At 35.8% G+C, this 16,637-nt stretch overlaps 2 protein-coding genes across 2 annotated transcripts; one reads left to right on the top strand and one right to left on the bottom strand.

Annotated features, from left to right (window-relative positions):
• Nucleotides 1-1,205: 1,205 nt before the first annotated feature.
• On the bottom strand, nucleotides 1,206-1,622 carry LOC110883418. Its single transcript, XM_022131180.1, has one exon. It carries the CDS (start codon nucleotides 1,620-1,622, stop codon nucleotides 1,206-1,208), a length of 417 nt encoding a protein of 138 aa, XP_021986872.1.
• Nucleotides 1,623-5,866: 4,244 nt separating this feature from the next.
• On the top strand, nucleotides 5,867-6,844 carry LOC110883416. The gene has a single exon (XM_022131179.1). The coding sequence runs from the start codon at nucleotides 5,867-5,869 to the stop codon at nucleotides 6,842-6,844; it is 978 nt and encodes a 325-aa protein (XP_021986871.1).
• The last annotated feature ends 9,793 nt before the right edge of the window (nucleotides 6,845-16,637 follow it).

The raw sequence follows: 16,637 nt of genomic DNA on the forward strand, positions 1-16,637 counted from the left end.
ATTATAAGATTTTTATAATTTTGTTTAGGGCCAAGAAAATCATTCCAAAGCTAATCTAAAATTTTCTTTAAATGTTTGTTTAGCATACACTCACGAAGAATCTCAAATTTTGATTTATCATCAATTAGAGTGCATCGAAAATTAAGATCCCGAATTTTCTTGTTGCTGACAATGTGACTCATCAAAGTATTAAAAGAAAAACTAAGTGTGCATTCCATATGAGTAACCGTTAACTCCGTCACTTGCAGTTTCAGTGCATAGTCACTTTATAGGCGACCCGGTTTTGGTCCTGGTGTGAATTTCCTTTTCTTTCCTGTGACGTATATAGGAGTGAGGAAACTCAAAAAAAAATTCCAGTATTCATTGCCTTGTGAACATATATGTGGCCACATTTTATTCCCTTTTTAATATGTTTTGAGAGGTTCAAATATTTAGATGCTCCCACAGTGGCCCAGAAACTTTACCCACACCGGTTTTTGTATGTAAAAATGCATGCATTATTTTCGTACCAAAATTTTTGGTCATAGGGTTCAAGCAACCGACAATAGTAATATTAATTACACGTTTATCACAATTTGATCCATTTCCGAAGTATGTACTTTTGTCATTTTTATTCTCACTGCAAGAATTCTTCTCCAAACTATTTTATACTTTATGTGTTGTTTTTTTTTTTCAAAACGTGTGTATGATATGCATTAGCTTTTGTTAAATAATCTTGTTGATTGGTTCTGCTTAAACATAATGGGAAACATGCAAATAATACCTAATACAGCAGACAAACCAGCAGAGAATCCAGCCAGAGACGCAACCATGAAGTTCGACATAGTTGTCAGCTTGATCTGATTCCCATTTAGGATGTATGTTCTTGATGGTAGTACCGAGTCCTTAGGGTTGAAGAACTCGTAGTAATGGAGAGAGAGGAGGGGCGAAATTATGTGTGATGTCGGTTGCTTGAACCCTATGACCAAAACTCAACAAGTTGAATTAAGAAAAATCTGACTTTGAGGCTTCTTGATACTCAAAATAAATACATAAAACATCCATAATTACCCCCAATAGAACATCATGGTGATTAAGGGGTGCACCCCACAACCAGTTTCTTTTAAAATTAGGTAACTACAAACTACTTTTTTTTTGTTCTTGTTGCTAATTTTACAAAATCAGGGCAGTTTTATAACAAAACATTACACAATTATAAATTTACATCAATTCCACCAAGAGGTCGGCTTAACTTTAGATATACTATTTAACCATAGAAAACCAACCGACTTGATTTTGCTGATGATATCTTTAATCTGAACCATCTTGTTATTAAACTTAAGTTCGTTCCTAGCTTTCCAACGGCTCCAACACCCAATGATAATGATGTCGTGAAACACCTCTTTGACCAGCTCCAATAACCCAATATGGCTGTGAAGCTCAAAGATATCTCTAAAGGAGAAAGTAAAAAAGTTTGGGACCCGGCGCCATGACCTCACGAGTTGCCAAAGAACCGAAGCTACCATGCAAGATGTGACAAGGTGGTCAACCGTCTCCTCTCCAAAATCACATAACGCACACATCACATCATCAATGGCAACAATCTTTCTTCTTAACGCAACGGCCGCAGGAATTCTCTCCATTTCTGCCCTTCAAGCAAATATGTTGCATTTTATCGGGATTCACCACCACTTCTCCGAACTTAGATTACAAAAATCTGGATCTACCCTTAACCCAAACAAAAGAGTTTTGTGGGCTGTTGTTTCTTTTTAATCCACTTACCCCAAACAAAAGAGTTTTATGGTCTGCTGTTTCTTTTTAATCCGTTTTGTGGGCTACAGTTCGATATGGGCTCATATAACACTAATTGCAGCCCAATATTTAATCAATGCAACATATCCTTGATTTAACTAAGCCCACGTGATTTTCCATTTTCAATTCTTTCTTTGCACTTAATATTGCTAAAACTGATTTAGCAATTAATGTAACTTCTCCAATGGAACTTGCTCCTGATTCTCGAATGTGTGCAAAAATGTCAAAACAATATGTTTTTAGTTTTTTTAATACCCATATAGTTTATTTGTCCATTAAAATTATTTATGAATCATAATGTATACTAACGAGTTGGACATAGGGATGGCAAAAAAGCCCAAGCCCGACGGGTATACCCGAAACCCGAAACATACGGGCCGGGTATACCCGAAGCCCAATGGGTATGGGCCGGGTACGGGCTTAAAAATAGAGAAAATTCAGGTATGGGTACGAGTATGGGATTTAGTGATACATGCCCGATACACGGCTCATTTACCCGAATAATACCCGAAAATATCATATTATAGATTTCCATATATATAAACTTAGTACATGTACTTATTACCTTCTATATAGTCATATGTAGATATGTATTTGACAAATGTTTAGTGAACATATAACAAAAAATATTGATTAAAAATGATAGATTTATTCATATATATTAAAAAAAACATATAAAGTTCAGACAACCACATCAAACAAACTGAAACATTGAAAATACATATTGGTAAAAACGCAAAAATCATAACAACTGATATAAATTAATAGAGATAGGAGCTAAGTATCTTTCTTGCTAACTTTGTCCAAATCCTTGAAATTACTTGGAGTTGAAGACTTGTAGACATCAACCAATTTACGTTTGTTGATTTTATTGATATCACAACTCATGTTAGCATCATCATTCTTAACACTTGGAATGTGACTTCTTTTTTTGATAAATTCTTTAACGTTTCCCTGAAAGAAATGTCAAAATTATGTAACTAATAATAGAATTAAATATGATGTAAATATTAATGTATTAATATGAATCATGTATTGAAATAAAAAATACCTCAGTAATATTCATCTTCTCTTTGAGCTCATTAACAATTGACTCATCATCAGTCATGTTTGTGACAACATACATTTCATCAAAATTAGTCAGATTATAAGTTGTTATCTCAATTTTAAAAGCAAACATCTTTCCAATCAACTTGTTTAAATCCACAGGAAACATTACTTCTTCAACATCTTGTGAATCAGAATATTTTATGATAAAGTTAATATAACAAAATATTTAAATATAATGAGAAAAAAAATATAGAAGAAGTAAAAAATATTTATACATACAGGTGTGGTGTTTTCTTGAAGCAATTGTTCAGCCGACTTGAGAACAACTTTTTCAATGATTCATCAACCAGATGATGAAATAATATTAGTGTTACATCATCAGTATTGTCTTCCACTTGAACTTTTATCTTGAATCTTCTTAAGTTAAATATAAAAAAACATATATAGAAATCGATTAATTTCTAATACATACCTGGCTAGGATTCGAGTTACAGGAACAAGGGCCAAACCAACCACTTAATTAAGTAATCGTTTTAATTTAGTTTAGTATATGTGGTCTGAGAATATGATATGTAAGTTATTAATGATATTTTCATTTGTTATAGTCATTAAAATAGTAAATTATAGAGTGAATTTCAAAGATTGTCCTTTATCATTATACTCATTTTCAGGCGTTGTCCTTTATGTTTAAAATTGACGAGCTTTGTCCTTTATGTTTTCATATCATATACGTTTTGTCCTTTAGGCCTAACCCAATTAGTTTTTTCAGTTAAATTTGGTCATGTGCAACATATGAGGGCATTTTTGTCAATTCAAATGTTGCAGAAGCTTTGAGATGTAAATATGCTGTTGAACTTACATTTGAATTGACAAAAATGCCCTCATGTGCAAAGCATATGACCAAATTTAACTGAAAAAAACTAACTGGGTTAGGCCAAAAAGACAAAACGTGTATGATATGAAAACATAAAGGATAAAACTCGTCAATTTTAAACATAAAGGACAGCGCCTGAAAACATAAACATCAAAGTAAAAATTGCACATTTGTCCCAACGGGTATTTTAAAGAAATTAACGGGTATACCCGATACACGCGGGTATGCCCGATACCCGACGGGTAATTACCCGAAAAATACCCGACAGGTAACGGGTCGGGTATAGGACAAAGAATTACAACCGGGTACGGGCCTGGGATCACCAATACCCGGCCCAAGCCCGGCCCATTGTCAGTTGGACACTAGCCCACACTTTACGAAAAAATGTTGATTATGAATGTTTTAGTAGTACTATATTAGAAGCGAAACTTTAAGTATATTAAAAAAAACGTAAATGGTTAATTTTGATTTTTGGTATAAATAATACATATTTTATTGTTTCGGCTTGGTACCAACACACGTTATAGCAAAAGAAAGAGAAAACCTAAAAAATAAAGTTGCGATAAACATTGATACGTATGAGAAATCTGTATAAACGTTGATATGTATTAGAAATTGTGTAGTACACATTCATTCAAGACAAATTCAAATTTTGAACACCTAGAAACTGAAGTCGTAAAATGGTACATAAAAGCGCAAAAAACTAGATTGGAGAAGACCATGCTATCGACTCTTTTATTTATAAAACTGAATCAAAACGAATTTACAAATACAATCACCCCAATCATGTATTTATATGTATATTAACAGATAATTCCTAATTACCTAATAAAAAACAACTAAACTAAACTGATAAACATTAAGTTAAAACTTAAATATATTTGTAAATATCTTCAATCCCCAACTTTAAATCTTTGCATTATCCTCTATCGATATCCGATTAGAATTATGCCAACAATCGCCCTGTTCGTATTTTTTTTTGTACACATACTCTCATGAGCAATGTCAATTTATCATCTTGTGTTTGAGTGAGATTTACCTTGTCTTCCTTTTGTTTCGATTTGGGACACTTGGATGCATAGTGTCTATACGTTTAACATTTGAAACACTTTGTGTCCTTTATCTTTGTTACTTTCTTGCTCCATATAGTAGTTAAAATTGCCTCGACAGTCCCTTCCTAGATCAAACACGCGACCACAACCCTGTCCATGTTATTGATGTTTAAACTAAATATAGGGGTCATTCTGTAATTAGTAGATAGTTAGTTTATGTTATAATTAGATTAGTTAGTAAGTGTGAGGACCGGATGCGACAAAGTGAAAGGTTGAAACCTACATCTAAAAGGATTGACATCTCCTACGGACGTGACTCTTCAGAAAGGGCGACAATCATCAAGAAGACAAGATGCTTCATCATCAGACACATCGATTCATGAGGAGACGCAACCATTCATCGCACCTATTCGTTTAGTATATATAGGGTTCATGTATGTAAATTGTAATCATCACTTTTCATTCAATACAAGCAAGTTTATTGTTCTTTTGATTCTCAATTCTTCATATTTAAAACCTGTGATTCGCATGTTCTATTACCAGCAGTGGTATCAGAGCACAATGTTTCAAATCTGGAAGAAGAAGAAGCGCAAGTTCGAAATCAAATTTTTAGAAACGAGGAGTGATGTTTCTGTGCAATCGTCGATTAGAAGGAATCATCACAACCAGGTTCTTGTTTTAAGATTCTGATTTCGTTTGAGTCACAAAGAAATTAAGTTTTATACTTCGAAAGGGGATCATAATAGCATGTTTTAGATTAAAGCAAGTAAAAAAATCGAACCATAAAAGTCGTAGCAAGAAATCGAACCCGTATCGGTTCATAGCAAGTCAAACCGATTCCTGGTTCAAATAGCAAGTTACGGGCCGTTTGGTTCAAAATAGCAAGTAGCATGTCGAATCATCACGATTCAGTCTCGCAAGAAACGACCATTCTCGGTCAAAGCTAGAAAAATCAAGTACATCGGGTCAATCAAATTAAGTCCAATTAGCAAGTTGGTTGGATAGTTTTTGATCAAATTTGCAACAGCAAGTTAGCAAGAATCTGATCAGCAAGTCGGTCAGAACCTGATTAGCAAGTGGGTCAGGGTACATAAGCAAGATGGAAAAGATAAACAAGGCGAGAAAGAAAGGAGGCATGGCAGAAAAAGAAGGAAGTGCATCAACGTCACTCCACGAGCAAGGGAATGTGTCTCTTCAATGCCCAAAATTGAAAGAGGCGAATTACACCCAATGGGCAGTTATGATGGAAACAATCTTGAAGTCATATAGTCTTTGGGAAATAGTTATTTCAACGGAAGTGATAAACGAAAAGAAGGCGCATACAACGAAAGCAATTATCTTCCAAACGCTACCGGAAGATGTTCTGATGCAAGTTGCACAATACGAAAAAGCAAAGGAAGTATGGGATGCGATCAAAGTTCGTTATCTTGGAGCAGATATGGTTCAAAAAGCACGTCTACAAACTTTGAGGAGCGAACTAGGAGCTTTAAAGATGGATGAGAATGAAACAGTAAGTAGTTTCGCGAGCAAGCTGGGTGGTATAAAAGCCAAATTTAAAACCCTAGGTACCACCATTAAAGACAAGAAACTTGTAAGGAAATTACTTATCTCCATTCCGAAGAAGTTTCTACCCATCGTGGCAAATATCGAACAGTATTCAGAAATAGACAAAATGCCATTTGAAGAAGCAGTGGGAAGAATAATAGCTTTTGAAGAACGTCTCAAAAGTCAAGACAAGCAAGAAGATAATAATCAAGGAGGACTCATGATGGCAAGTGCAGATAATCAGTTTGAAAGTTTGCATCATGGAAAGGGTCGTGATGTTCAAAACCATGGTAGAAGTCAAGGACAAGGATCTTTCAAAGAAGGAAGAGGACGTGGAAAAGATATGGGTCCAAGAAACCAAGACAAGAGCAAGTTTAGATGTTATGATTACGGAGAACTTGGTCATTTTGCAAAAGATTGCACCAAATGGAAGGAATGGGAGAAAGACTTAAAGCAAGAAGTCAATCTCGCATTGGAAGAGGAACCAATGCTACTGCAAGTCAAGCAACTTGAAGACCTTTATTTAGTTTAAGGGGGAGTATTGATGTTTAAACTAAATATAGGAGTCGTTCTGTAATTAGTAGATAGTTTGTTTATGTTATAAATAGATTAGTTAGTAAGTGCGAGGACCGGATGCGACAAGGTGAAAGATTGAAACCTACATCTAAAGGGATCGACATCTCCTACGGACGTGACTCTTCAGAAAGGGCGGCAATCATCAAGAAGACGCGATGCTTCTACATCAGACACATCGATTCATGAGGAGACGCAACCATTCATCGCACCTATTCGTTTAGTATATATAAGGTTCATGTATGTAAATTGTAATCATCACTTTCATTCAATACAAGCAAGTTTATTGTTCTTTTGATTCTCAATCCTTCATATTCAAAACCTATGATTCACATGTTCTATTACTAACACATGTTGCCTTTTATCATAGTTGTGGTACTTTTGTTCTTCTTGACCATAAGAACAAGTAAACATGTGTTTACCTTGATTTTAGTCAGTTCTATCACAAACTTGAATGCATTGGTCGAAGACCTTTAACCGGTCTATTGCTTCTTTAGATGGCATCATATCGAAGTCCAATATTATATAATTGATGCTACCAACTGTAGAAATTATGCAGGAATCATATTGACATTTTTTTAACAATGTAGTGTCTACAATTATGAAAGCGAACTTTTAAACTAGGCCACTAATCAGCCAAGTTTCCCAAATAATTTGTGGATATGGTTTTCATCATCCTTCATTTCAAAGGACTCTAGAACACTCCTTAGGGTTTGCAATCTTGCTTACCCTATATTTTGCAAGATACCTTGCCTTCAATGCCTCTCAAGCAACCTTTGCTTGTTTGTTATTTGTTGCCATTGTCCATACAGTTTTATTAATTAATAGAGATCTGACAATCGAATAAAAAGAATAAACGAAAACAAATCCTTATGTTGTGTTGATGCTATTTTTTTGATCGACCGATCTACTCTGCTTTGTTTGTTCTGCTTTTCTGCTCGAATGTTGTTATGATAATCACATGTTGCTGATAATCGATGATGATCGGTCTATTGTTGTTGATCAAACTACTCTTAATCTTTTGGTTCTTGACTAAGACTGCTTGACCTACATGTTCCTCCTTTAAACGATTGAACGTGTTTCCTAAGCTTTGATATCAACTAAAGTCATACAATGATATATAAAAACACAAAACAAACAAGATTTGGGAACACCTCACCCTCAAACTTTTTATTAATAAAATTGAATCAAAAAGAACTTACAAATACTATCACCTAATCATCTAAATATATGTATACTTCATCGCCATTATCATTGAAGAGCTTTGTAATGGGAATAGACTTTTTGTATTTTATATATATTTGAGTACAATACACAGACACTTTATATAGAGGTCATAAACTAATAAAAAGGGAAAGAATACAATCACAATACAATCGTATATCTATCAAAAATAAAGTATCAAGCTAAGGCCACTCGGGGCGGGAGCGTGATGAGAGCCGGTCACGCGTTATGATGGAACGGCACACCGCCGCCGGTATAGTAACCACGCGTTATATTTCTAACGCGTTAACTACACAACGCGTTGAACTTTTGAAAATGGAACGGTTTTTTTTTTACCGTTGTAAATTTTTTTGACCGTTTAATTGATTAAATTTTTTATATAAATCCCACTTATATCAATAAACAAACTCAAAAACCTCTCCACTATTCTCACACTCAATACAAAAAACTAAAACACTCTCCAACTCAATCTAAATAATTTTACAAGAAATATGGAAGGTTCAAGCAAGAGAGGTGGCGGATCGAAAAAAAGAGGTTTGAGTACGAAGAAAAATCCCGTAAGGCCAAGGGTTCGAGCGAATCTTGGTGAGCCGGCGCGCTTTAGGTTGCAAGACGAACCCGACCAAGTCCCAACCTTTCCAAACCAACAATATCCACCCTTTCAAACCCAACAATATCCACCGTTTCAATCGCAAACGTACCATAACCAACCGTTCGTTCCACCGTTTCAACCTCACCAATTTCAATCACAAACGTATCAAACCCAACCTCACACACTCGACCCACTACTAGAAGACAACACCCTCATTCATCATTTTGCAAAAGCGTGGCATGAACCACGTGAACCACAACAAAGTCTTGACGAGGACGAGAAAGAGGAAGAGGAAGAAGAAGCGGAGGAAGAGGAAGAAGAACAAAATGTTGAGGTTCAAGAAATCGCTCCAATCGGCCGACAACCTTGGACGAGCGAGGAGGAGGTCTCGTTGACGAAGGCGTATTTGCACATCTCGGAGAGTAAGAAACACGGGAACGAGCAATGAAAGGATGCGTTTTGGAGACGGGTAATTAATCATTTTAGGCAACTACCCGGTGCAAGGATACGAAACATGGACCAAATGACGTCGAAGTGGACGGATTTGAACGGGAAAATTAGCAAGTTCAACGCTTGTTTCATTCAAAAGGTATGTTTTTTATTAAAAAAAACAGTTTTATTTAAAAAACTGTTTTATTTAAAAAAAACAGTTTATATAAAAAAACAGTTTATATAAAAAAACAGTTTTTATAAAAAAACAGTTTATAAAAAAAACAGTTTTATATAAAAAACAGTTTATATAAAAAACAGTTTATATAAAAAAATAGTTTTTATAAAAAAAACAGTTTATAAAAAAACAGTTTTATATAAAAAAACAGTTTATAGAAAAACCAGTTTTATATAAAAAAAAACAGTTAATAAAAAAAACAGTTTATAAAATGATGAGTTGTATAGTCAAGCTAATGATGACCTGTCTAACAATCATCATATTCAGTAAATCACACCAATAGCAAATCTAAGATAGGGTCTGAGGAAGGTAAGATGTAGACAGCCTTACCTCTACCCGTAGGAATAGGGAGGATGCTTTCGATGTAGACAGCCTTATGTGTATACTTATAAAGCTTAAATATAATTGTTGGTCTACACTTTAAATCTTTGCATTAACTTCTCCTTGATGTCTAATTAGAATTATGCCAATATAGAACTTAGGGATTCGAGGAGGCGAAGCCACTCGACCATGGGGGTTTTCAAGGGGCACTGCCACCTTAGCACGGTTCGGTGTTGCATGGTGGTTGGGTCCAAGGAGCAACACCTCTAGTGAGGGTCGAGTTGATCAATGGAAAGTTGCATAACTTATTATCCGTATTAAGTTGTTATTGCTCGTTAGTGGTAACAGCAACAACTTTGTCCATGATTAGTGATCGCCACTAGTAAGTTGATCAACTTGGACGTTAACACCAATTAATTAGTTGCAATTACCCGGAGTGGAAACTTGGAAGATCAGTAGTAAATGAGTTACATGTGATTGAGTTTTTTTACATTGGTTTTTGTCATCGATGTAACTAAATAACCACCACCAACGGTGATAATCGCCAACTGCCAACTAAGACCTTCTGATGATTCTCTAACATAACTGTTTCATAACGTAACTACATTTTCGCTCTTCTTTTTCCAGTAAATTATCCAAGTTTTAAATTCAAGAGTAAAATCAAATATTCTAATCTACAGTTAACCCTTGATGGCTTGATGAAAGGTTGCCCAAGAGTTACTTCAACAAATTACAAATAGGAGAGTGAGACAAATAAGCATAAAAAGCCGATTTTGGTGGCATGAGATGTCAACAAAATGGTAGGACCACAAGAACTAGCTAGCTGTGATGCACTCGTGCGTCTGTCTGTATGTTGTACTTGCAATCATAAAGAAAATATAATATGAATATTCGAATACCTTTTGAGCGGACATCATACCCTAAAAGGGTAAAGAAGTCATCCAGATCAGATGACCCTTAAAAGTATCTTCCAAAAGACACTCAAATTTATCTTGAAATCAAATCTAGAACTTATATCATCACTCATTAGAAAACTATAACTAATTCCTATTAAGTTAACACATATACTTAACCTTCGAGTCTATGGTTTACAAATCATAGTCAATACCAATAGGTCAAACTTGAACATTATATATGTTCATCTTCTAACAGAATAATTTTGTCTTGTATGGTTGTATGAGGAATTGAGAATATATGTTTAGTAAGACAATGGAAACAATACCTTTTTTGTACGACCACTTTTGTCCCCTGCTTCCACATTTATCTTATTATTCGAAACCACCAATTCATTTAATAATCAAGTTAATGGAGCACAAAGCATGTAACCCATTAAAGAATAGGAGAAAATAGCATTACCTATAGTTGGTCAGCAGCATGACCATGGGTCCCTAAGCTTGTTTGTATAAATAAGTTGGGATGATGCCTATCTTACAAACCATTCTAAGTTTCTCATTCATTGCATAAAGATTCTAGAGAGAGAGAGAGAGAGAGAGAGAGAGAGAGAGAGCCTAAACCCTAAACTCTCAAGAGGTTCACTTGAATTTAGTTTGACTCACAAAGTATGAAGCTTTATCTCATGTTTATTGTGTTTCTTCTCTCAAGCCTCCATGGTTATGAAGTTGAAGGTGTGTAAACTTTTTCTAAACTCATTTTGGCATTGCTAAAATAATCTTGGCCCTAAATTACATAATTACATTTGTAAAGTGGATCAAAGAGATTAATTATCATGGAGTATATCTAATTGTGTTTTCTTGTTGATGTTATGAAGGTAAAAGGTTGGGTAGAATGCTCAATTTATCAACTAGCACTAATCAAGAAATCATCAAGGTTGGTATCTTAATCATGATTTCATGTCAAAACATTGACACTTTTTTAAGTGGTATGTGATTATAGCTCATGGTCTTTTGCTCGTTTGTTACAGATTTCGTCGATAAAAAGAATCAATGAAGATCAAGCAATGGTAGCAAAAACTGATGAACTTCCATCACATACCGCGTTAAAGAACAGAAAATTAAATTCTAGAGTGGTAACCAAGAAATCTCATCATGTCGACCACTGGTTACCAAAGATTCATGAAGACTACTATGGACCGAAACATCACCGGCCAAGACATCATTGAAATCACTATCAACTGATCATCTTTCAAGAAAACATCATGGAGTAATTCATTTCAACAAAAATGCATAAGTGTCATAATATGACATATCACAAACACTAGGTGTTTACATTTTTCTAACATATGTCTCATGTTATATTAATATTCTTTGTTTGAGTATGTCTTGGGGATGACATGATACATCTTAATTTTGTAATAGCTGAAACACTAACTCATTGTACTCGGGGGATAATTTGATCAAAAGTTGATTGTGGGAAAATCTTACATCAACTACATAGTTTCTTTTACTTGTTTTCTCTTGTACTTCACTACTTGTTTTTTTTTTCTTTTTTATTTTAACCTCTTTGCAGGAGTAAACTTATGACAAAAATTACATTATTAATTAGGAGCAAATTTGGTTTTAAAGATTATAAAAAAAACTTATTTTTCTAGATTATATAAGTTCAATTTATTTTTGTACAGAATCACAAGAATGAAGAAAATAAACATGACCCGGAGATCAAGTCGGTTCATGGATCAGTAGCATACAAAGATAATTTCATGTTTAAGGCCATGTGTAGTGATAACCCCCTTTGTGGGCGTTATGCGACACGTGGCGCGCCACGTGTGCGGGTGGGCGTTATGGGGCGTTATGCATTTAAGCCCGTAGTCATAAAGCCCCTACCCATCAATACCTAATTATTAATTTTCATTTTTATTAATTGATTAAAAAAACACAGACTAATTTTTGATTGGTCAAACAAAAAAAGAGCTCCTCCATCACGCCGCGATATGTATGGCGCTGCCATCTCTTTTTCGTCCCATACCGCCCCCCGTCCCGGTGTTCATGGCGCCATGCGGCGCTATGTTTGGCTGGATATGGCGCCCCACTACGTTCAGACTAAGAACGACATAGACTAATACAGTAAGAAAAACTAAAAGACTAAATAATGAGAAGGAATTAGTTAATAAAAGCACATAGATACTAACATATACACAGTAAGATAAATTAATTTAAAGTTACGGGAAATTAAATTGGACAGCATTGGCGGAAATGCTGCAGGTGTTTAGGATTAAGGAACAAGCTTATGCACTCATTTAGTAATTTAATAATAGAAATTTAGTACTATATATGTTATAGAATTATTTCTTTTTATTAAATATTTGATATTAACTAGAAGATTGACCCGCGCGCGTTGCGCTGCGGCCAACGAAATTGACATTCTGTCGATCAGATTCACATTTACAATGTGTTAAAGATGTTTTTGTTGGTTAAGTCTGTATTACTATCTTATACAAATAAGTAATTCACTCAATAACCTCAATGCAATTAATGGTATCATAATTACTACGTTACATGACTTGTATCCATATAAATAATCTATCGTATTAAGCTCACTGTGTTGCGGCGGGGGCGTAAAACCGTGACAAATAGCACCAATGCCACACTATAACCAACGACCACCAACATTGAAGTCGCGGCGTCTTAACGTGGAAAAATTAGACCGACATATAAAACATAGAAAATAATAACTAACTCAATTTAGAACTCGCGCGGTGTGACGAACTTATTAAAAGGGAAAATATAGATGACATAAACACACTGAACCACACACGTACGTTGCCCCATGTTAAGTCGCAAAATTTAGAATGAAGCGTATAAGAAAACGTAAAATCGTTGAACCATACACATACATTGTGCCGTGTTAAGTCGCAAAATTTAGATCTAAACGTAGAACGAAAAAATTTGCAAAATATAAAAAACATATGGGATCAAAGTTGAAAGTAAAAAGGTTGCGAGTTTAAATTGGAAACACTAAAAACTTTTGGGTTAAAACTACAAAATCAAGTAGTTTTGGGTTTAAAATGAAACATCAATTTTATTTTATTTTTACTTTTTTGAAAAACCCCCAAAACATGGGATACAACACCTCAATATCTCAACTTGTTATAAATTTATAGTATCTAAATATATTGCAAAATATAAGGAAAAAATGTGCGCTCACACACACATATATATAAATAAGATTAAGCTCATGTACAAATATACTTAGTGTACCAAGCATACGAATCAAAGGATAACAAAAACACTATGGCATAATTGTAATTATATATATTTGAGTTAGATTTGAATTTATTTATAACACAAATTATTAACAGATTAAAACACAATCGATAGAATAATAATAAACACAATGACTATAACCTATAACACAAAGTATAGAAAACTCAAATACAACACTATCTTCATTGTGTCATATTTGGTGTTATAGGTTCTGATAAGAACGTAATGTACATAACCCAAATTAACATTGTATTATAAGTTTTGATAATAACACAATATATAGAAACCTTAGTACTATATATGTTATAGAATTATTTCTTTTTATGGTGAAACTTTTTTTTAAAAACAAATTTCGTATAAAAAATTTATGAACGTTTAAAATTAATAGGGGAATTGACATGTGTCTTGCATATTTGGAGAGAGAAAGTTAATATATATTAGGGTGAAGGGGGTGCACACCTAATAGGTGAGTGCCCTCTCTTACGCCAAACCAATCCCCGTGTGCCACGTCAACTCCCCTCTTAAACTCCCCTAACACCCCCATTTGATGGCGCCACTCCCCTCTTAGGTGAATTGGGTTTTTTTTTTTTAAAAAAAAAAAAAAAAAAAAGGAAAGCTTGTGATTGGTCCCCTCTCCCTCTCTCCTCTCTCTCTCTCCTCCCCTCTCTCTCGGTGAGCCGCCACCTACAAGCTTCCCCGATTCACTCCCCCGCCTTAATGGCGGTACCCACCTAATCGGCAAAATGCCTCCCCGAGGTGAGTCCCCGAAGACGCCCCGCCCTCCCTTAGACCGTGGGGTATGGTGGGGCTCAGTGGCGAAGGATTGTGGGTGGTCGGGGGTGCACCCGCCCACCCCAATGTTTCAGTTAGAAGTGTATAAGTTCCAATTTTTCGTCCGAAAATTTTAAAATTATATAGGATCGTCCTCCCGATTATTTTTCTTAAATTGTATATCCTAAAGATTTATAAACTTTGTATATAAATGATGGGTAGTTTGGTAAATATACACTTTGTTTTATTTGGAACTATTATTATTTGACCCGACTTGAATCGAATAGCCAACCCGACCTGATCCAAAACATAACGATAGGAAAAAAAATTTGGGTCCCATCACTTTACGCCCCCTCGAAACTTTTGGTCAAGCTCCGCCACTGGTGGGGCTTAGGCTTGGGGCATGAGTTGACACGTGGAGTTGGAGGCCCCCCCCCCCCACCGCCTAGTGACGTGTCTGTGGGGTGTGGCGGGGCGTGGGTGCACCGCTTGGGTTGGCATATTATTTAAAAAAATTACAAAAAATTTATAAAATTCACACAACTTTTATAAAATAAAACCTAAAATTTCATTAAAATTTTAAAAATTACATAGTCGTAAAATTACATAATCCTAAAAATTACATAATTCCTAAAAATTACAAAATAAAAAACCTAGAGCGTTAGGTAAATTTCAAAAAGGGCGATCTTGTCGAACGCCTTTCACTCCTTGCCTCGAAACGCAATGTTCGCCACCGCCACCCGGTCCTCGTGGCTTAACTCGCCGCTCGGAACGGCTTCGTAGTAAGCCTTGAAACGATCGAGCTTGGGCCGTAGCTCGCGCCATTTATGTTGGCACGCGTTGAGGTTGTGGCGGTCGTGTCTGACGTTATGTCGGTAGGTTGCGAATACTTCCGGCCAATATTTTGTTTGGCCCGGTTGCCGCCCCTTCATAGCGTCAACGACGCTTGTAACGAGAGCCAATTCTTCCTCGTGGATCCAAAATGTCATCTTCTTCGGGTTGGGGTAGCGGGTTCGTGGGATCAAGTGGGTAGCCGGTGGGGTTGGGGGTTACATTTATAGGGGATGTTGGGGTTGGGGTGACCGCTTGGCCTTGGCCAAACGGTTTGAATTTAAAATTCAAACATTCAAATGGCCCGCTATGACATGGCGGTGGACAGTCAATAGGAGGCCGCCACATCGGATGTCAAGAACGCCCCACGCCCGGCTTCAAACGCAAGCCCCAAGAGCCACGCCCCAACCCAAGCCCACCCGGGATGGTGGCTTGGGCGTTTTCCTCCAACCCAAGCCCCATACCCCATAGTCTTAGACCATCTCGAATACAAGATTATCTCCTCTCACCTCCACATCATCTCCAACTCATCAAATGCATCCTAAGTGCATTGCATTAGGGATGGTCTTAGATTTCTTTTATACCCTTCCATTCTTTTCTTTTTCTTAAAATTAAACTCAACACTCCAAATGTAAGATCAATAAACTAGAATCCTTCTTAGCTTTTTTACTTTTTTATTTACGTTGTGCTTTGTATTTAATTCTAGTCTTATAGGATTATATCATTTAAAATTTTACTAACCTTGGTATGAACCAACTAACAAAAACTCGTCATTAGTTGTCTTTAGGATGTGTACTGCTTTAGAGTAAAATAACTGATTTGTACACCTCTACCACCAGCCCCTTGGCTCTCCCAGATGTGTGAAAACCCAATCACCACCCGCCCGAAGGCACAACAGTGGAATAATCTGTAAAACCTCGCCTTCCATCCAAGACGAACCGGCGCCACTCGTATTCATCCTTCACCGATGCCACAGAAAATAATGGGGGGAGTTGGAGTCAAACCTGGGTCACAGGGAACAACAAGTTTTTCCTCAACCACTCTACCACTACCTCATTGGCAATCATGTAACTATCATAGTCATTTATATTATAATGAATTAAAATAATAATTATACTTTATTTATATTAGTTGGTAATTGTTAATAAACTGTATTACCTTTCATAACTAATTAGGGTTTTCCATT

The sequence above is a fragment of the Helianthus annuus genome, chromosome 10, assembly GCF_002127325.2.
Source record: "Helianthus annuus cultivar XRQ/B chromosome 10, HanXRQr2.0-SUNRISE, whole genome shotgun sequence".
NCBI lineage: Eukaryota > Viridiplantae > Streptophyta > Magnoliopsida > Asterales > Asteraceae > Helianthus > Helianthus annuus.